At 42.8% G+C, this 22,720-nt stretch overlaps 1 protein-coding gene across 3 annotated transcripts in view; it reads right to left on the bottom strand.

Annotated features, from left to right (window-relative positions):
• Positions 1–22,720, bottom strand: part of AGBL3 (AGBL carboxypeptidase 3) — a 245,419-nt gene that overhangs the window by 180,544 nt on the left and 42,155 nt on the right. For all 3 annotated transcript variants that reach the window (XM_077469175.1, XM_077469177.1, XM_077469176.1), the window contains exon 3: positions 20,531–20,582. In XM_077469175.1, the coding sequence (XP_077325301.1) occupies positions 20,531–20,582 (52 nt within the window). The remainder of the gene's footprint in view (positions 1–20,530; positions 20,583–22,720) is intronic.

Raw genomic sequence — 22,720 nt, 5'->3', positions numbered from 1 at the left:
AGATTGCTAGGCTAGATCAGGGGCCCGGATGCATGGATAGAGGAGCGGTGCCCGTGCGCCCATTATGGAGCGTCCTCCACTGATCCCCACAGTAGTTTGCTAGCAGACAATAGGTGAGTTAATTAGCACAATTAACAATGGGTGAAAGAAAGGTGGCTTGAGATAAGATTAACATCTGCCATGAGTCTCACAGTTTGGAGCAGTTGCTGCTGGAAATGTGGCACCCAGGTCCTTAACATGGACTCCCAGAGTCTGCATGTTCTGGGGAGACAGGAACCCGAATCAGAAACAAGACTACTCCAAGGATCCCCCAGGCACATACCTCCCAAAGAGCAGTGTTCCCCCAAAAGCCAGTCAGTGCGTAAGAGGCTTGCCCCTAGTCCTCTCCAAAAGCCCCTGTCCTTGTTAGGTCTTTCACATCGTTACTTTGTCCTGCAAGAGTTCCACCTCTTGCTGCCCACATAAAGCATATGCGTGGCAGCAAAGAGGGGCAGACTTTAAACACGCACGCACCGCACATATGCCTCCATGGGCAGCAGAACCTTCTGAGAGAGCACTCACTGCACCCTCCCAGCACAATGACCAAGCGTTCAAAGACAGCTCTCACACTCATTCTCTGCTAATGATCAGTGGCCACCGGGATCGGCTTCCAATCATGTTACCATTGTGACAGCCAATCACAGTAGTCATATGATCAGCCAGTCCCTCCCACCCTCCAATGCCAAAGACCCTGTTAAAGGCATGAAAGGTCTAGATGGTAAGGGGTTAAGGGAACTGGAATTTAAAAGAAATATGCAAAAAAAATTAAATAAAATGGAGCATATAGTACATCACAGAGCTTTTCATGATGGATAATTACCATTTTAAGTCAGTATTTCTGTATTGTCGTGCTCTTTAGAACCTTTATTTCCGACGCCCACCCAGCACACTCCACACAGAAAAAGGTAATTATGAGAAAATCATAGTGATTTTCTTTCTCTTTTGTGAAAATCCATTTTAATTACCTGCACATAATGTTTAATAGTTTTTGTAGACGCACACCTTGAAGTCTCCAGCATGTACGGTCGTGTGCAGGTGTTTGCTTGCCCTTTGCTCCGTTATAAATAATGAAATTGTGCGTTTAATCAGGCACGCATGCAGAGGATCACTTTAAACGCTGCCCGCTCTACCCTAAATCTCGCATTCAGGTCGACGATTCCGCTGGAGTACGTCGCTCGCTTGTATCTGTGCCTAATTGATAGTCCATGTGGATATAATGTTATCACTGTCAGGCTATTGAAATGCAACACCTACGCCACTGCAAATAAATCACCCGCTCCTTTAACGCACAAGCAAATGAGTACTACATTACCGAGCAGAGGAGACCATTAATCACACCGTTATAAACAATAAATAAGGACGGTGGACCCATCAATCTCCAATGCCGTCTCCTGGCTCCTATTACGTATACGGACTTGCTGTGGGCTTCAAATTAATGTTCAAACCAGTGTGAAAAAATAATGACAAAAAAAAAAATAAAGTGCTGTTCGTGCGCGCAATAAAGATTATTCAAATTATTGTATTAAAGGGACACACTTCTCAATATTTCAAAATAAACCCTGCGATCAAACCGATGAAAACAGGCTATACTGTACGACCAAAAGTTTGTGGTCTTCTGGCCATCACACCTATATGAGCTTGTTGGAAATCCCATTCCAAAACCATGGGCTTCAATAGAGAGATGGACTCAATTTTGCAGCATTCGCAGCCTCCACTCTTCTGGGAATGCTTTCCACAATAATTTGGAGTGTGTCTGTGGGGATTTGGGTCCATTCACCCCAAAGTGATTTTGTGAGGTCAATTACTGATGATGGGTGAGAAGATCCAGCTAACAGGTGGCATTCCATTCACCAGTAAGGTCTGGACACTCCAGTCAGAGCAAATAGCGGTAAAGTATATATCCACCCTTAGAAGTCCCCTTTCCTTAAGGCAAACAGCCCCACCATTACTAGGTTGCCTATAGGACTTAACCCATACCTGGGCAAACTGTGGCCCCAGGGCCACATATGGCCCAGCTGTCCCTATCCAGCCCTTAATGCCTCACTGAGGAAATTGACAGGCTAATATGGGGCATGCTGATAGATGTTCATGTGGAGAGCTGCAAGAGCTGGAAGGAGAGAGCCTGAGTAACAGTACAGCTGGGAGGCTCGGTTCTGTCGGAACAGCATTGTCTAGAAGAAGTTCTGATGATATCCCCAACTCTGCTACCCAGCTAATTTCTTCCTGTGTTAGTGCCTGCATGCTGCAAACCTCAGGAGGTGCACACCTGTTCTTCACTACAGGTCAGGATTTGCAGAAATCCCAGCTGTACTGATCTCAGACTTTCACCTTCCAGTCTCAATGGTTTTCAGAGGGCATTTGACAGGCAGTGAGGAGTTATAATATCGCCTCCCCACCGACGCATTTAACCCTATAATGCCACACTACTGCTCCGTGATCACGTGTATTGCACGTTTCTCAACAAGGATTCCTCCAGAGGTTGCTAGGGGTTCTTGGAGTAATGAACAATTTCTACTTCTCAGATAAGCTCCCACTAACACCATTGATCATTTCATTGATCAATTCTTCCTAATCACCGCAAGTGTAAGGAGCATTCTTCTCTCTGATCATTACACTAATGTATCATAAGTTGTAGATATTGTCATTTTTAGCAGGAGTTCTGAGACCAGAAAAATATTTCAAGGGTTCCTGTAGTAGGTAGTAAACAGTAGACGTACCATATAGCGATAGGAGATACAATATGTAAGCCACTCAGAAGTCAGGTGGATGTAGCAAAGGCCAGGGCAGGCAGCAGACGGTAGAGGTATCCAGTAACGTAGCATTCGGGTGTGTATGTAAGCTCAATGGGCTGCTTTAAACTATTTTTTTCTTATTTCGATTTATTTAAATTATAAATACATTTTTGTCACTTTTTTCATTTAACTTTATTCCATCACAAGGGGGGCATCAAGATCTCTACAGTATGTCACAGCATGGACAGGTAAAAGGTCTTCTTGATGGAGACACCAGGGTCTATTGAGTGGTCTATGTCTCCCCAGATTTCCACTACAGCTAATAAACCACAGATCATGCTTGATTAGCTGCTTCCCCGGCAAAAGAAGCTGGGGAATGACACCTCTGAATCCAGAAGTTACAAAGTCCTTGTCGCTTCTGGATTCATACTGTTGGAGCCATTTACAGGAGGAATTGAAAAGCCTGGGAATCACTGCAGGTACTAGCGGTGGGAGGGGTGCGGAACCTTAAAGCGGACCTTCAGTAATTTTTTCATCTTTCCATCTATTAACCACTTAACCGGCCCATAGCCGAATGATGGCTTCAGGGCGGTTGTTTAACTCTGAGAGGCCGTTAAATAACGGCCTCCTAGAATTCCGCTCTCGCGCGCCCCTTGGGGCGCGCACTCGAGAGCATCCGTGACCGCCGGGTTCACAGGCTCATCGCGGCCGTTTATCACGTGATCGCTTGTAATCAAACCGGCATCATATTACGACACTGGTTCCTCCCTCCCCTCTCTGTACCGATCGGTACAGCGGAGGGGGAAGAGATCGGTGTCAGCAGCGCTGTGGGCTGCATCTGCAGTGCCCATCATCGCTGCTCACCGAAATGTGACCCCTCAATTCCCTGCCAATACTCTGCAATACCCAATACCCTGCCAATACTCTGCAATACCCAATACCCTGCCAATACTCTGCAATACCCTGCCATTTTTTTATTTTTTTTATTTCAGGCTTCCCAGCCTAGAGGTGAGATGTGGGGTCTTATTGACCCCATATCTCACTGTAAAGAGGACCTGTCATGCCATATTCCTATTACAAGGGATGTTTACATTCCTTGTAATAGGAATAAAAGTGATCAAAAAATGTATTTTTGGGGAAAAAAATGTCAAAGTAAAATAAATAAAGTAAAATTTAAAGCCGCCCCTGTCCCCATGTGCTCGCATGCAGAAGCGAACGCATATGTAAGTCCCGCCCACATATGAATACGGTGTTCAAACCACACATGTGAGGTATCGCTGCGAACGTTAGAGCGAGAGCAATAATTTTGGCCCTAGACCTCCTCTGTAACTCAAAACATGTAACCAGTAAAAAAATGTAAAGCGTCGCCTATGGGGATTTTTAAGTAGCGACATTTGGCACCATTCCACGAGCGTGTGCAATTTTGAAGGGTGACATGTTAGGTATCTATTTACTCAGCGTAACTTCATCTTTCACATTATGCAAACATATTGGGCTAACTTTACTGTTTTTTTTTTGGGGTTTTTTTTAAGCACAAAAAAACACGTTCGAAAAATTGCTGTGCAAATACCATGCAGGATAAAAAGTTGCAATGACCACCATTGTACTCTCTAGGGTCTTTGCTAAAAAAAAAACATATATAATGTTTTGGGGTTCTATGTAATTTTTTTCTAGCAAATAAATGATGATTTTTACATGTAGGAGAGAAATGTCAGAATTGTCCTGGGTGCTCCAGAACGCCTGATGGTGCTCCCTGCATGTTGGGCCTCTGTATGTGGCCACGCTGTGTAAAAGTCTCACACATGGTATCGCCATACTGGGGAGTAATAGCAGAATGTGTTTTGGGGTGTAATTTGTGGTATGCATATGCTGTGTTTGAGAAATAACCTGATAATATGACAATTTTGTTAAAAAATAAAAAAAAAGGAAACAAAATCTTGATTTTGCAAAGAATTGTAGGAAAAAACTTCAAAAACCTCATCATGCCTCTTACTAAATACCTTGGAATGTCTTCTTTCCAAAAAGGGGTCATTTGGGGGGTACTTGTACTTTTATGGCATGTTAGGGTCTCAAGAATTGAAATAGGCCGTCAATCCTTCGGGTGTGATCAATTTTCAGATATTGGCACCATAGCTTGTGGACTCTATAACTTTCACAAAGACCAAATAATATCCACCAATTTGTACTTATTTTTACCAAAGATATGTAGTAGTATAAATTTTGGCCAAAATTTATGAAGAAAAATTACTAATCTGCTAAATTTTATAACAGAAACGAAGAAAAATTAATTTATTTATTTTTTACAGAATTTTCTGTCTTTTTTCTTTTATAGCACAAAAAATAGAAAAAACAGCGGTGATTAAATACCACCAAAAGAAAGCTGCCCAGTGGTCAAGTGGTTAAATTTTCCGCCCTTGTTTTAACTTAGGATAGTAAAACATTTTTTTTCTGCTAGTAAATACCATATATAGCCCACTTTCTCTTTCTTGTCTGGCCATTGGCCTAGACTTATGACATCATGCACAGCTCTTTCTTTCACTCTCGTGAGAGTTTGCCAGGAAGGGAGGGAGGATGAATCATAAGAGGGCAATGAAGACTGCAGAGCTGGAGGTATGCCTCTGTGTAAATCCAGGAAGTGAACAGGCAGCAGCTTCAGCTGCCCACAGTTAAAATGGCTGCATCCAGACTCAGTGGAGGGAGATTTCTGAAGCATATTCGGCAAGTACAGAATCACAGTATATATATAATATGCAAAGTGGTTGGAGGGAAGCTTTGAAAATGGCAAAGATGTTTATATTACAAATGAAGTGAGTAGACTGCAGTTCCTCTTTAAAATGGTATTAAAGGTTCGGCTTTTAACCTCTTCCCACTTGCCGGCCGTCAACTGATGGCTGGGTGGCATGGCTCTCGTTCTGGGTGGACGTCATATGACCGCCTCCCAGAACTACTGCTCGGGCGCGTATCGCGGAGATCAGTGGTGCACTGTGTCAGGCTGACACAGTGCTACACCGATCTCGGTAAAGAGCCTCTGACAGAGGCTCTATACCACGTGATCAGCCGTGTCCAATCACAATGTAAACAGGAAGAGCCGTTGATCGGCTTTTCCGCACCCGCATCTGACAGACGCGAGTAGATGAGAGCCGATCGGCTGCTCTCCTGACAGGGAGGGTCTGTGCTGATTGTTTATCAATGCAGCCCTCGGATGCCCACCCAGGACCACCAGGATGCCGCCAGGACCACCAGGGATGGCCACCACACTGGACCACCAGGTATGCCACCCTAGACCACCAGGGAAATGCCAATCAGTGCCCAGGCAGCTGCCAATCAGTGCCCGTCCCCAATGCCTGCCAGTGCCATCAGTGATGCCAAACAATGCCATCTATCAGTGCCACATATCAGTGCCAAGCAGTGCCGCCTATCAGTGCCACCCATAAGTACCCATCAGTGCAACCTTTCAGTGCCCAGTGTTGCCTATCAGTGCCCACCAGTGCCACCCATGAGTGCCTATCAGTGCTGCATAGCAGTGCCACCCAGCAAATTATTAGCAAAAAAAAAAAATGCAGAGATGATCAAATACCACCAAAAGAAAGCTCTATTTGTGGGGACAAAATTATAACAATTCTGTTTAGGTACAGTGTAGCATGACCGCGCAGTTGTCGTCATTTAAACAGAGACAGGGCTGAAAGCTGATAATTGGCTTGGGCAGGAAGTGCCCTGTATTGAAGTAGTTAAAACAAAAACAAAAAACATGTCAAACTTACCTGCTCTGTGCAATGGTTTTGTACAGAGCAGCCCCAATCTTCTTTTTGGGTCCCCCACTGGCACTCCTGGCTCCTCCCCCTTGACCAGTGCCCATATATCAAGTCGCTTGCTATGGGGACACTGGTGCATGCTCACTCCTGAGTCCTGCTCTATGCATCCATAAGACACAAAGCCACGGCTCAGCTGGGCGCCGCTCTCTCCTCATTGGCTCACTGGCTGGCTCACTGGCTGGCTCCCACTGTCAATCGCAATGCCTCCGGCTGCTGTCTCAGCCAAAGAGAAGAGCGAGTCCAGGGACAGCTGAGGCTCTTGTGCACATTGCTGGATTAAGTAGGGGCTTAGATGAGTATTAGGGAGTGCTGTGGGGGGAGCAGCACACTGAAGGTTTTTTAACCTTCATACATACAATGCATGAAGGTAAAAAAACTTTCAGCCTTTACAACCACTTTAAGAGCACTGTAAAGAGCCCTTGATCACTTTTACCTAAATGTAAAAGCTGTGAGCTTGTTTTAACTCACTGACTACCACAGCATTTATAAAAGTATCTTGGTAGACAAGGGGTTAAACATAACAAAGGTCAGGGCAGCCAGAAAATCATAGGGGGATCCAGTAATGTAGCAAAGGTCAGTAACAGGCACAAACAGGTTAAGATACAGTGTGCTTGGTCAGCAGGAAAATGCTATCACTTGCAATGAGGCACACATTTAAAAGGTTAACTCCACTTTCGTGGGGGGAAAAAAATATCAAATAAAGAAAACATAAGCGTGTACAATTGCGATACAAGTTATATTGTAATTGAATGTTATTAAAAATGACCTTTCCTTTTCAATCTGCAGCCGCTGTCATTTTCTATAAATGCAATGCAATATGGCTACCTGGAGTTGTTCCGTACAGAGAATGTGTACTGACCACTCCCCAGAAACATAATTTCATGCTTGAGTAATTGGCTCACCAATTTTCCCAGAACTCTGCCTAAGATACCAGTCAGATTTCAGGCATTCCCTGCAACAAAAATTTTATTTTTGGTGAGATATTTCCAACAGGAACACGTCTAAAAGGGATGCAGGCCCAGCAGATTTCCTCATTAGTTAGTGCCCTGCAGCTGCACAGCTGACAAATAATTATGAAACCACTCCGGTTAGACCTACTCAGCACACCCAGGGGGAATGTTTTTTCTCAACAAAAGTGGAGTTATGCTTTAAAACTAGAGTTAGACTTACTGGTAACTCTGTTTCTAGGAGTCGTCCAGGAGAGCACTAGAGAGAGATAGGCTCCACCTCCAGAGGCAGGAAACACATCACAGATCTTTAAAGGGCGGCTTCCATCCTTTCCCCTTCAGTCTCTAACCGAGAATTTCCCCGGAGCGGCTTTGTAACCGCAAAAACACTTGTCCAACAATATAACAGCATATAGGGAGGGAATCCCTGCTGTCTTGGACGACTCCTAGAAACAGTTACTGGTAAGTCTAACTCTAGTTTTCTCTAGTCGTCTGGATAGCACTAGAGAGGATCAACAAGAACTTACCAGATTAGGGGGGGACTACCACTTGGAGGACCTTTCTCCCAAACGCTTGGTCTGAGGTAAGGTCCAATCTATAGTGCTTTGTGAAAGTCGAGTAGTTTGACCATGTTGCTGTTCGACTTTCATGAAGTGTGGAGTAAGCCATGGGGGAAAAAGGACATTCCATTTTCCTAATTTTGTAAGCTTCCACAATAGCCTGTTTGATCTATCTTATCTATCTTGATCTATCAGATCTGGACAGACGACTAGTGAAATATGGCACCTCCCCTGCCAGGGACCAATCCTGGAGCTCAGAGGAGTGTGACCAGCAACATGTGGCACATAGGCCAAAAAGGCAACAGCAAGCAATTGGGACACTAACCAAGAAGAGGGAATGTGGTGCTGTTTGCTGTTGCCTGCAAACCAGGGCCTTACTAGAGGGAGAGATAGCTGGAACCGGGCAATTGGGGCAGCTGGCAAACAGGTGAATAAGATTTAACAATCCCAATGGTGTTCAGTAGGGTGAGGTCAAAGCTCTGTGTAGGCTACTGAAGTTTCTCCATGTCAAATTGATCAAACCATGTCTTTATAGAGCTGGTTTTGTGTACAGGGCACAATTATGCTTGTGGTCAATGAGAAAAGGACCACCTTAAAATAGTAGTCAATGGGAGAAGGGCCTCACTACATATGTGGTCAATGGGAAGAATGCTCTTATGTTGGTGATCAGTGAGAAGAACGCTTCTTAAGCTGATGATAAACTGTGTGGATTGCGCTTTGTGAGTGGCTCTGCAGCCCCCACCTGCTAGACATTCTTTGATTTCAAAAACTGAAGGTGCCGGCACCAGCTGTCAGAATACAAAAAACTGGCTGCGGGGGATTCGTCCCCGAACCTCTTCTTCTTGGGTACACCACCGTTGCTCACGGCTACTCCTTTTTTCTGTGCGCAACCACAGGAAGTTGCTTCCTATGGGGATGCATCTGCAGGCTCACTGCCAAGCCAGGCTGTGTGCGTCCATAGTCACACACAGTGTGGTTAGGCTGCACTTCCACTCCTTCCTCACAGGATTTGATTGACAGAAACAGGAGCCAATGGCTTCCACTGCTGCCTCCATGTCCTATGAGGAGAAAGAGAGAAGAGAGCGCTGTTACAGACGGGCACAGCGTTGGATCGAAATAGGTGTCAGGTAAGTATTTAGGGAAGGGTGGGGGTGATTTTTTACCTTAATGCAGGAAATGCATTAAGGTAAAAAATGTATTGCCCTTAAAGTCACTTTAACTCTGTGGGCACCTTTAAGGTTAAGGAAACTTTCCATCTTCCTGAAACTCTTCTGAAACTTTTCAAACTCATCTGAGAATTTTCCCTAGTACAGACTATCTATGCCTGTCAAGCAATGGATAATTGCCTAAATTGCCCTGTGGGTTTTATATGTCTGAAAACCAGCGATCTTTAGGCTTAGAGATTTGAGGTCTCCATGTAGGCACTTTGTTCAAGTTACGGATGAACACAATACAAAGGAAAGCAGAGGAAAGACATGGCATCTAGTCATTAAATTGTGGCTTCAAAGCCTGGTGTGGTGCAAAGCAGCAAAAAGGAAGGAGGATTGTGCAGGGCGTCCCTGCAGTGTTGTGATTAGTGTGAACAGCGAGTGGCTTAAAAAGTCGCTGACCACTGTGAACCACACCGCAAGATTTTTTGCAGCTGGGCTGGATAACAAATGTTGAGTGAAACAGCACTGTGGAATCCGATGAGCTTAAAGCCGACAAAAGAGTACTTGGCCTACGAATATGTAATATGCGTTAGAACAAAAAGGCTTGTGTGTGAAGTTAGGGTTTAATGCACAAACTGAAAACTTTTTTTTTTTTCCAAGCTTCTTTAAGATGAACAAGTTGGTCAAAATCACTATGATCACATGAAGTAAGGGATAATTAATGATACCATAAAATTGTAAAAAATAAAAAAAATGTCTGCTGCAAAAAAAATCAAATACTTTCCTCTCCTGCCTACTCCTATTGAAGTGAATCTTTCACCTGCTGAATTTTTAGAATTCAACTCTTCTGGAAGTGTCAATTTCATGGACGTCACTAGGCTTTGTGTTTTTTCCCACTGACACTGGACAGAGTAATGACATAGCAGCTGGAGGATCAATCCACTGAGTGCAGCAAGGAGCCAGCAAACTGACAATATCTGAACGGTTGGGCACATGTGTAGCGTTTACTCCCACAGGAGATGCTGGTAATGATGGGGTCTCTGTTACACCATGGCTCTTGAGCCCTTGTACACATGGTCAGAAAATGTCCGTGTGTGAGCTCCATCGGACTGTTTCCGTCGGAATATCCGACCAACAAAGTTTGAGAGCTGGATATAACATTTTCCGACAACATGAACTGATGCGCGTCAGTTCCGATCGCGTGTAGCCTAGTCCAACGGACAAGGTGCCACGCATGCTCAGAATAAATTCTGAGACGGAAGCGCTTGTTCAGGTAAAACTACCGTTCATAATCGATATAGCACATTCGTCACACTGCAATGTTAAAAATTCTTTAATGCAGCGCATTCTCTTTTTCTTTATAATGCTACAAGAATGAAGTTGTTTTGCTGCTCATATTCACACACACACTTCTCCAAAACGTATTTCTTTATTCTTATTCTTATTTCTTTTTCCTAATTTCATGAATACAATATTTTAATTCGTCACATCTCCCCAATAATTTTTTAGTTTTTTTTTTTTGCTTTAAATTTTGTGGTTGTTTTTTTTAATCAAGATCTTTTTTGACAGTTTGCTCATCTTCGTAATTTTTTTGGTGTGTTTTGTGTGTCAACTTACCACAGCACCATTATTATCTTTTTATTTTATGGTTTTCTTTTTTAATCTCTAGGAGGTTGTTTGGTGTTGGTGCCCCTTGGCATTAATTTGACTTAGTATTTTTGAAATGTACCTGCTTACTCACAAATAAACTTTTTGAAGTGAAACACATAGGCAAGTATTTCTTGAACCAAAAAAAATAAAAACTTTATTTAGGTGTCAAACAAATAAACAGGAAGGCAACGTTGGAGAAACTGGTCAATTTGGCGAAGCCTTTGGCCCCCAGGGCAGACATGAAATATTTTTTACATTTAAAATTGGTGGCCTGAGGAGTACATATCTGAGGCAGAACATTCTGGTCCAGAAGTCCAAGAGATCAGATGACATCTATGTCCCCAGGCTGCATCTTCTGTCAGACCAGACTGAACCCAGGCCATCACTATCTGGTCTTCCTTAGGCACTTCCCTCCAGGCTTCCTTCCAGGCTGTGGCTCTGCTCTTGTAGTTGTGGCAGGAGGAGGAGGGTGATGGTCGACCTCCCAGCTGCCACTTGCCACAGCCTCCTCCCGGGTGAGGTCTTCCTGTGTATGAAAATGGGACATAGTTTTCGTTTTTTAGTCATCAATCACACAATTTTGTGCTCATGACTGTTGCAAATTGAATGTTACCAAATAGAACAGACTATCATTCTGAGCCCAGCATTTTTCATTCTTGTCCCAATCATTTTTGGTCACTACTGTCTATTAAAATGTAAACCACTTTGTTAAATCACAACTTACTGATCAATAATAACATCTAGTTAACATCATTAAATGTACGACAAGAAATATGTTCAACAATGCTATACCTGTCTCAAGCTGGGCCTCTCCACATGTTGCTGCCTGGAAGGCCCAGGTTGGACATTGGAAGCCTCAGCTGGGGGTGAAGAAAGCCTTGAAGGAAGATTGTAGAGTGGTGACCTGGGTTCCCTCTGGTCTGCCAGAAAATGCAGCCTCTCGTAGTACAACATCCTGGGGACATAAATGTCATCTGGATCTCCTGATCTCAGGGAATCCTGGAACTTCTTCTGCTCCCTCAGATATGTACTCCTCAGGGCACCAACTTTGGCCATCATATAGGTCATGTCTGCTGTTAGGAGCATGATCTTCACTAAACCAAGCAGTTTCTCCAGCACTGCCTTCCTGTTTCTTATTAGGTCCTTAGAAAGGGGGTTGTTCATCTGCTACAGGCAGGGCAGCTCCCTGAGCATATCAATAATTCGCTCCATAAAATGTGGTTCCTTGAAGGGATCCATCTTCTCTGCAAGACACAACACAAGACAAACCTTAATAATGGCAGGCTAAACTCTCCTAATCTTGTCCCAATATAGGCCTCAATCTAGAAGCAGTATAGGCTAGTGATGTACCAAGTTAAAATTGTACCTCTGCTCACAGATCGTACGTACGACACACACGTGTTGTGTTTTATATACAGTGCGAATGCATGAAACTCCGCCCACCCCTGACGTTTTTTCGAATCCATTCCCCACCAATTCTCTTTCGGCGCAGTGGGGAGATCCCATGGCGGAGACACAGCAGGGGCATGCTAATAATTCTATTAATGAGGAGGAGGACGAGGAAAGCCTGGAGCCGGAAACGTCCCGATCCCGGAGGAGAAAATTTAAGGCCTCAAATATGTGTCTTTTGGAGAGATGTTGGAGATGGTGGACATATTGAAGAGGAACGACTATGATGGGAAGTATGGACCTTACCCAAACCCAAATGTCAGAAAGGCCAAGATCATGACTAAAGTTGTGAAGAGTCTTCAGAAGAATTTTGGGGTACGACGATCCAAGGATCAACTGAGAAAGCGCTGGTCAGACCTGAAACTAAGGGAGCACGATCAGTACAGAAGGATCAAGCGAGTTCTTCAAAAAAGTAAGTAGTTGTCGTGTGTTATTATTATTATTGCTTGCATACTGCTCCATGTGCTTTGATTTAATGTTGTACAGTTTAAAATGGCCACTTTCATGTTCATGGGTTCAATCGTTCGTAATAAATATCGTTCGTTAGCCCACTCCAAAAACGATGTTTTGCCAAGTTGCACTTGACTACATTTGTTCACACAGCAGGTAAGTATTCCAGCTTTAGAAAGTGTCAAAAATAATGTTTTCATCTTTGAACTCTGCAAAAAAACACAATTATATTACACTTCCAAACAAACAATGTTTCATATTCCTATTTCTGCCCTCAAATATCTGTGTGCTAAGTATTCCTTTTTTACATTCTCATAGGGGAGAGAAGACTCAGGACGTCTGAGGACACCAGGGACCCCACACCTCCCAAAGAATTGGAAATACTAACACCAGAAACAGAGGAGGAGGAGGAAGGAGAGATTGGCGAAATTGTCACCACAACAGGTGAGTGTCGGAGACCACATCTTCTGGTAAGCTAATCAATGTATGCCTGCATATTTATAATACATGGTGTGTGTTTTTTGTTTCTTTTTAGGTGATATGGAAGTTGTGGAAGAAATCGCATTTTACCAGTGAAAGTGCCCAGATCCTCATTGGGGAGATAATGGGGTGCAATCGCCATTTAGACAATATCCATAAAAACATCAATGATGTTCAGCAAAAAATGAAGAACATCATTGATGTTTTAGGGAGAGTCTGAAACACCCAAAACTAGCTAGCTTCCATTTTAATTTTTCAAAAACACTTTTATATTTTTAGAAAAGCCAAATTTGGAAGACGCACACAGTGTGCCAACATTTACTATCTCCCATCATGGGGGATCAATGTACGCGTTTTGTGGGTGCAACCCCTTCCTTGCTACTAAAGTGGCTAAAATGAAGGGATTGCATCCCCAAAACACGTACATTGATACCCCATGATGGGAGATAGCACATGTTGACATTAGGCATGGGATCAGGAGGAAACTGGGCACTTTTTGATTCACAATTTGTGTGCATCTTCCAAATTTGGCTTTTCCAGGGGTGACACCCCATCTGATGAAGGCAATATCAGCACAGTTTGTACATACTCATGTCTGATATTGTCTTCACTTTTCAAAGTTGTAAGTTCCTGTGTTCTGTATGTTATGCTTTGATACATGCCTGTTTACACAAAAACGCCAAGTTAGAAAAATGTTACCTAAAATAAAGTTTTATATACACAAAATATGTTAGTTTATTGTAAAACCCTTTTCTAACGCCATGTGGATTGGAGTAAAAAATAGGCGGAACCGGCTGGTCATTATCCTGAAAGTGTTCTCCACTACCCTTCTGGCTCTGGTCAGCTGCAAATTAAAGATCCTCTGATCGGGGTGAGGGTCCTCATCAGGAAAGGCCGCATCAGATGGTTTGCCAGAGTAAACGCCTCACCCGCGACTATAAAAGGGGAGTCCTTCTACATTCTCCTCTGGAGGTGGCAAGCCCAGACTGCCACTTTGGAGACGCCAGTAGAACTCCATCCGCGCGAACAGTACAGCATCTGACATACGGCCATTTTTCTCCACGTCCACATACAGGAAGTCATATGTCACTGACACCACCGCCAACATCATAATACTATTATACCCCTTGTAATTATAATAGTAGGACCCCGAGTTGGGGGGTGGGACGATTAGGATGCGTTTCCCATCAACTGCACCTCCACAATAGGGAAAGTCCCAACGGATGGCAAAGTGGGAGGCCACAGTCTGCCATTCCTGTGGCGTTGAAGGAAACTGTGGAGTCAAATAAGAAAAAAAAAATTGTCATTTTGCACATCAACATTGCAAGCAGATTAGACACAAACCTTTTTGGCCAAGATCAGTATAACATTTTTGGAAATGAGTATTTAAAGCCAAAAGTATAAGGTCCCCTTATCAGATTCCTCACCCCCCCATCTGATGGCCCATTGCAAAAAATTAGGGGGGGGGGGTGTTTTGGACAGGTAACCCTCTCCACTTCATTGAGACCTGAATGCATAAATAATGTGCGATACTTTGGCCAGCCCCTCCTTACTTACACTACTGGCAGCCCACCGGACAGGTAAGAAGTGTCATAATACAGAAGAAAATGAACAAATGGAAGCACATTTTGACATTCTGCTATTACCTATCAAGATAATGAGAGGAGAAAAAAAACTTTAAACTGTAGCATTTGAAAGTATTGAGGCAGGCCCTTGCACTACATGCTTTGGTGAATTCATCCATAAATCTGACCAGAAAAGAGGTAGGTATAGTGTGTACTGGGTTTGGCAAAGTCAGCAGATAGAGGATTGCCATCAGCTGACCTACCAGTTGGGGGGGGGGGGGGGGGGGAATAAGGCAAATATGCATGAAGGACAAAAAAGGAACTTGAAAAGCTTCCAGCATGCATGAGGACAGAGGGGCACAGCATATCAATTACAGCATATTGCAATCATGGTAATTGGGGAATGAGCAAAGAAATACAATACATTAAATACATAGAATGTGATGTTAAAGGAGAAATCTTACCTTAATATAGTCCTTCTGCAGGACCTGTATGATGGCAGAACATGTCTCTGGAATAATGATTGCCAGAGCCTGGGGGGAGATGCCTGTCGAAAACTTCAGGTCCTGAAGACTTCTCCCTGTCGCCAAGTACCGCAACGTGGCGATGAGCCTCTGCTCCGCCGCATGCAGGTATCCTTCCTGCTGATATGAGGGGACAGCAAAGCCAGCAGACGGTGAAAAACGGGGTCCGTCATCCGGAGATAATTCCTGAAATCATCAGGATTATTCTCCCGGACCTCACGAAGCAAAGGCATGTGTGAGAACTGGTAACGCTGAAGCAACCAATTCTTGGTCCACGAACTTCTCACCCTGTTCATGGACTGGGCTTGTGTCAAAGCTCAAAGCCCAACACGTAGCCCCTGCACAGCACGAACTCTATGACGAGTACGTACACGAAACATGGCTTAAAAACGGTCAGCTGGTCAGAACGGACAACAGAAAGCACCGATAAACAGCAAGGCCTGAAAGAACGAACTGAAAACCATAAACGAGCGGACAATAAGCACTGTAAATCAAAGCATACTATATACCAAGATACAGTCCGCAATGACCAACAAATGCGAACTGACTACACGCACTGATAATTAGATAAGCACCGACAAGCACAAACTGAAGAGCAGTAACGATCTGAATCACAAATCTGAAAAGCGCAAATTGTCTCTTACCAAACTTCTACTAACACGCGATAAAGACAAGATCAGCAGAAGGAGCCCAAAGGGTGCCACACGTGGTGCTGAACTTCCCTTTTCTAGTCCCGTTGTACGTGGTTTTCGTCACCGCATTCTTGTCGACTGGAAATTCCGACAACTTTGTCCGACCGTGTGTATGCAACACCACTTCCCGACTAAATCCGATGGATTTTGTGGTCGGAATGTCCGACCGTGTGTACAAGGGCTTAAAGCCACTTAGTCCCCAATGACACACCTGGTTGAAGGTTAAACCTGCTTACACCTGTGCAACCTAAGCACTAGTATACTAGAACTCAATGACAGTACACAGAATACAGGCCAAGCAACAGGTGGTATTTAAAAGGAGTAAAAGGTTTTAATGCATTTTTGTACTCATGCATTTTTTCCCCCACTTCATCTTAATTTAGGGCATTCTAGTGCATGCATTTTTTATATGTTTTGCTACATTCTACATTTATTCCAAATAGAAAAAATGCAGCATGTTCTACTTTAGTTGACTGCACTGGAACGCTCAGCACTGGCGTTAACTAGGGCCATTGGAATACATGGAAAACACTGTGCATGCATTTTTGATTCAGATTAAAAATGCATTGCATCTGGTATGAATTAATCCCTAGGCTATTTACATTTGGTGGTGTCTGCAATTGTCTTTTCACTCCTGCCATCAAACATTTCAAAGAAATGGCAGCCAACAGATATAGTGCCATTGGATAGCTGGCAGGGGGCATGGCAAAACTCTGAGATGGAAGAAGTCAACCAAGAAAGGACTCCACACAAGCAATGGTTCTGGGGATAACAAATGTTTGTGTATGAATTGCAAGATACGCATGCTAAAGCTGGATATACAATAGTAGAATTACAAACAAAAGTTTGTATTAAAATTCTTACGAAGATTCTCAGTACTACTACAAATGTAGTTCAGAAGAAGTTCAAGGTCTTGTTTACTTTTAACATTCAATGTTGGAATAAATGGTCTTTACGGAGCACTGTTTAAAATATGATTATGATTAGAAAAACAAACAAACATTCTTACAATGACAAAAATGTTGAACAAAAAAACTCTACTAGTGTATACCCGGCTTTAGGACATGATCATTCGTTTCTTTTCCTTTCCTAACCACTTCCATACCGGGCACTTGCACCCCTTTCCTGTCCAGGCCAATTTTTTTAGCTTTCAGCGCTGTTGCACTTAGAATGACAATTGCGTGGTCGTGCAACACTTTACCCATATGAATTTTTTATCATTTTTTTCACACAAACAGAGCATTCTTTTGGTGGTATTTAATCATCACTGTTTTTTTTTTTTTGGTTTGCTAAATAAACAAAAAATTTTGAAAAAAAGTTTCTCTTAGTTTCTGTTATAAAAATCTTAAATAAGTAATTTTTCTTCTTTACTGATGTGCGCTGATGGATCTGATTAGGCTGCACTAATGTGCACTGATGAAGCTGCACTTATTGGCACTGAGGAGGCTGCACTTATGGGCACTGAGGAGGCTGCACTTATGGGCACTGAGGAGGCTGCACTTATGGGCACTGAGGAGGTGGCACTGATAAGCTGCACTGATGGACACTGATGAGGGGGCACTGACGAAGTTGCACTGATTTATATGGGTAAATGTCCCCTATCATACTTCCTGTTAGCGACTCTCCTTTCCTCACACTGTGACAGCGGGTGAGGAAAGGAGAACTGTTAACCAGCAAGTTTGTTTACATGTGACCAGCTTTGATTGGACACAGCTGATCACATGGTAAAGGGTTGCTATGATTGGCCCTTTACCTCAATCTGTGATTACAGAGCATGCCCGGTGCGACGTCTATGTACGCCCTCCGAGAACAAAAGAGCTGCACTGTAGCCGTCTTTCAGCTCTGAAGTGGTAATGGAGTGGTTAAGCTAATGGGTTCATTTCACAGCACAAATACACACCACTGTTTACAACAATGCATATCCTCTCCTCTGTCTGTTGTGCATTACCTGATGAGCCAGACCGTTGGTTTAAAGAATAAGTTCATCTTTTGGACCATGTAGTATGTTCATCTGTATTTAGGATGGAACATGTAACCTTCCAGCTCCTGTAGCTTCTCCCCTGGATCCAAGCCTCAGCGTGCAAGCGGTCAGAGGGTCCTCTCCCCGCTGTCGCAATTAAAAAACTGCACAGCCCTGTGAGACTCCACCCACACGGCCATGTTATTCATTCACAGTTTCCTGTGAACTGACTAGAACTACTATCAGCCACTGTGGCTGACAACATGTAGTTCTGAATGATCTGCAAAAGGGACTGGTGGGTGCTCTTGTAATTCATTTACAAGTCTTGCAGCTTGTAAACAGTCAGCCCTTATCAATCGTAGGGGCTGAAATCTGCAGGGCTTTTCTGCAGAAGCCTGATCTTGCACCCCTGATCCGTTGATCAGGGGTACAATGCTTTCCAGGCTTGTAAATTCACATTTTGTTCTGCAAAAATATGTGCATTTATTATTTTCCTAAAAGGTGAACTTATTCTTTAACCTGTAACCCTTAACATTTCCATAGACAGACCTGCTAGTGCTGCCATGGTAACGCAAGACAAGGGTCTTACAACTGAACTCAGGGATAAGCAAATATTGTCCAAATACAAGAGCCATGTGTATTCTTACTTGGATCTTGGTGTGCTTTGTGTATTTCATTCAGATCTGTGCAGTAATTGAATGTGAATCATCGTCTCTGTACAGGGGCTTCCTATAACAAAAAACAGTCACTGCTGTTCTTTCTTTGAGCAGGGTGACAGGTCTCGTCTCCGCCCCCTCCTGTAGTTTTATGCAAATTGCGTGTAGTGGGTGGAGCCTGCTGGGTCCCTCCCACAGCTCAGGCTATATACAGCACAGGGATGATATCACTGCTACATTTCCAATGTCATATGGGTTTGCAAGGGCATTTCATACACACAAAGTGCATTTATATAATATGTGCCCGCTTTGTGATTTTTACCTACAGGTAAGCCTATAATAAGGCTTACCTGTAGGTAAAATGAATATCTCCTAAACGAGCACTGTTCAGGAGATATTCACCCTGGGTGCAGCCAGTGACATCACTGGTGCATGTGGTGTGAAGGTCCGGCATACCTTGCCAGAACTTCAGAGCTTCATGTCGGAAACCGGGGGCTCCCGCACGCATGTGTGGGGTGACGTCATTGTGGCTCCGGAGCACATAAACCCAGAAGAAAGACCAGCGGAAGGCGTCAGCCCTCTCATCAGGGACAACATGTCACTGGAGGGCTTCATTCTAAGTTAAGTATTTCATAATGTGCTAGTATGAGATGCATACTAGCACATTATGCCATTTTGTCTTACAGGTGTTTTTTTTTTTTTTTAAACCAGCCGTGGTTTACAACCGCTTTAACTTGATGGCCAGCTTGGGTATTCAGTAAAGAGCTGCTGTTGCATAAAAAAAGAGCAATAAAGAGCTGCTGTTCACTGTCTAATTTTTGGTGGAAGCACATATTTGGGATGGAATTGTATTCCACAGGGATTTTGAAGGAGAAATGAGATTAGATTTTACAAGTGCTTTCTGGAAATGACAAGAAATATTATGGACATCTGACTTTATTTCACATACATGTTTTGTGGTTTGTAGAACTGTACCCATTTATATTTCTTTATTTTCCATTTCATGCTAAACCCCAGTTTACACTGCCACAACTTGTCATGCGTCCAAAGTCGCATTACAAGTCCCCCCATTAACTGCAATGGAACCATTCTAATCAATGCGACTCGAGTTGCTTCTGACTTAGAAAAAACTTCCTTCACTACTTTTGGTGCGACTTCAATACGATTTCAATACGACTTGCATTGACTTCTGTTAAAGAAGTCGTATGCAAGCCACGATGCAGTCGCACAAGGATGTCGGATTCAAAGTCGTGGCAGTGTGAACCAAGGCCAACAGTCATTTAAAAGATTCCTTGTCAAAGAAGTAAAACATTTGAGCACACCACATACTTAGAAAGAGCATACTTACCTTTTCTGCAGCTGAACATCAGTCCAATTCTGAAAAAAATCATGCCCTGGGAATCCAACACTTCTTGAGTGTCAATCTTTGGGGTCCTCTGCAGTTCTCACTGGTTCCTCCTGCTGACCTCCATGTTACTACTCCTGCAATGAGATGGAGGTCAGCAGGAGGAACCAGTGAGAGTTGTGAGACTTCCCAGAAGTCGTGGTTTTCCAGCAGACTGTAGGAAAAGATTTCTCAGTATCAGAGCAACATTCAGCAGCATGGGTGGCAGGAGTGGTATTCTATTTCCACTTTACTCCACTTTGGATGTTTTACTTATTTGACAGGGTCTCTTAACTTTACAAAAGAAAGAGACTTTCTTCAAAGGAAACCTATTCTGAGAGAAATTCAATGCTGCAACAGGACGTCTCTCTTTCTTAAAAAATGTTAGTTATCTGGTGGACATGTTGATACAATACTTTAACAATGTAGTCAACCTTGTGTACATTTGCCGGATAAATAAAACATGCACATGATGTTACCTGAATAGAATTCATAAGGCTGGACATCTTCAGATTCATAAGGGTCCTCTTCCTATAGAGCAAAGAAATTGTAATACAGTGAGCAAATGATTCACTTCAATACTGGACAACATCATTTAAAGCTAACCTTTACATTCAAGGTAAACATTTTCTTTTATGAAAAAAAAAAAAAAATATATATATATATATATATATATATATATATATTTATATATACACACACACACACATTTTATTTATTTTTTTCATAAAAGAAAATGTTTACTGGATTTTTTTTTTTTGATTTTGTTTTAGGTTAACTGTAGGCATGGTAAGACATGGTTTCAGCAGACGTTACTGCATATCTTACCCCATTTCTGCTCTGTAAATTTTGACATAGCATAGCGTTTGACATAGCATAGCATCAACACCATAAACTATAGTAATAGTTTTTTTATACAAGTATCAGTTAGCCTATGGCCTTTTTGTATTAATATGGCATTTTTTGAAATTTTTCTTTGTTAGGTTATTTTGCCATGAATGCTAACTGGTAGCCTCTGCATCTACTACACTATAAGACCAGATATTTGTGAACACCTGACCATTACACTTAACTATATGGCCAACAGTATGTGGACCCCCTTCCAAATGACTGACTTGAGGTGCACTACATATGCTTCACCATAAAAAGCCACTTCCAACCTGCTCCATAAACACATGCTTTGATGAGTTTGGTATGGAGGAACTCGAGTAGTCTGAACAGAGCCCAGACCTCAACTCTACTGAACACCTTTGGCAATAAAATTACTGCGAGCCAAGTCTTTTCATCCAACATTAGTACCTATTCTCAGCAGTGCTCTTTTAGGACAATAGGTACAAAATCCTACTGGCACACTCCAAAATCTCAAGGAAAGTCTTCCCAGAAGAGAGAAGCCTGGTATAGCCATAAGGAAGGGGACCAAATACATGACTAGCCATGGTTTTGTAATGCAATGTCCAACAAGCTCATATAGGTGCAAAGGTCAGCCGTCCACAACACTTGCCCACATAGTGTATAATCACATAACACGCAATTGGACTTGATGCTGTAATAAAACTGCACACTTCCTAAAACTAGGAAAACATAATAATGGCAAAGGAGTGGATTTGTTAAGTGCCCAGGAGCTTCCAGCAAAGTCAGTGCAGAGGTGGTATTATAGAAATAGGGATGAATGTGTAGCTTTCCTTTAATTTTCTATCTCTTATCACAAGACACCTAAACTGTTGCTGAACACCCAAAAGAATCATGTTTTGTAAGTAGCACACATAAATGATTTAGACATCTGCAGTCAGAATACACATGTGTCTTTGGTAGATACAGCACTCTGCAGCTTCGATGAAGAACACGGATAAGGCCTTAGTCATTTCTTTGATGTCAGCATATGTGTAATCCCACATTCGCAGAGATTTCCGCTGTATTGCAAGATGTATATTAACATTTCGACCTTAAAGCCAACAGGGATAAAAGCGGATGAGGCTGTTATCTCTGGTAGTCTCCTCCGCCCCATGGACCACATTAGAAATTCATGAAGAGAAGGCAATGATGATGTTTCCAGTGTCCCTGTGAAGATCTAGGAAAGTACAGGTATCATATTCCAAAGCTGATCATCTGCTCCGGAAGACAAGGCCTTTGTTTGTTCAACACATGGCGTTGAGAATCAATTTACATGCTAAATTCGTAACCACACATCAGCACGAAAATTAGACATAGAAGGATTGGACATAATATTCAGTATATCATACTCTATATCATTTAGTCATGCTGCAGAAGATTGTTAGAATCTTCAATTTTACTACAGGAGCAGAAGATATACACTACAATGCAAAGGTTTTAGGCAGGTGTGAAAAAATGCTGTAAATTAAGAATCCTTTTAGAACTAGTAGTGTTGATAGTTTATTTTTATCAATGAACAAAGAAATCCAAACCAAATCAATATTTGGTGTGATTGTTCTTTTCTTTCAAAACAGAATCAATTATTTTCGGTACACTTGCACACAGTTTTTGAAGGAACTCGGCAGGTAAGTTGTTCCAAAAATCTTGGAGAACTAACCACAGATCTCTGAAGGCATCAGAAGTTACCATGCCACAGATAGCAGAAATTATCAAATTTAAAAAACAATTCCAGGTTATTAGCAACCCCCCCCCCTCCCATCCCCCACTAACTACTGGTA

Source organism: Lithobates pipiens, unplaced genomic scaffold, assembly GCF_037356315.1.
Source record: "Lithobates pipiens isolate NorthernLeopardFrog02 unplaced genomic scaffold, aLitPip1_a1.2 Scaffold_8, whole genome shotgun sequence".
Lineage (NCBI taxonomy): Eukaryota > Metazoa > Chordata > Amphibia > Anura > Ranidae > Lithobates > Lithobates pipiens.
The sequence above is the reverse complement of the archived record's forward strand: the minus strand, read 5'-3'. Positions and strand labels throughout refer to the sequence as shown.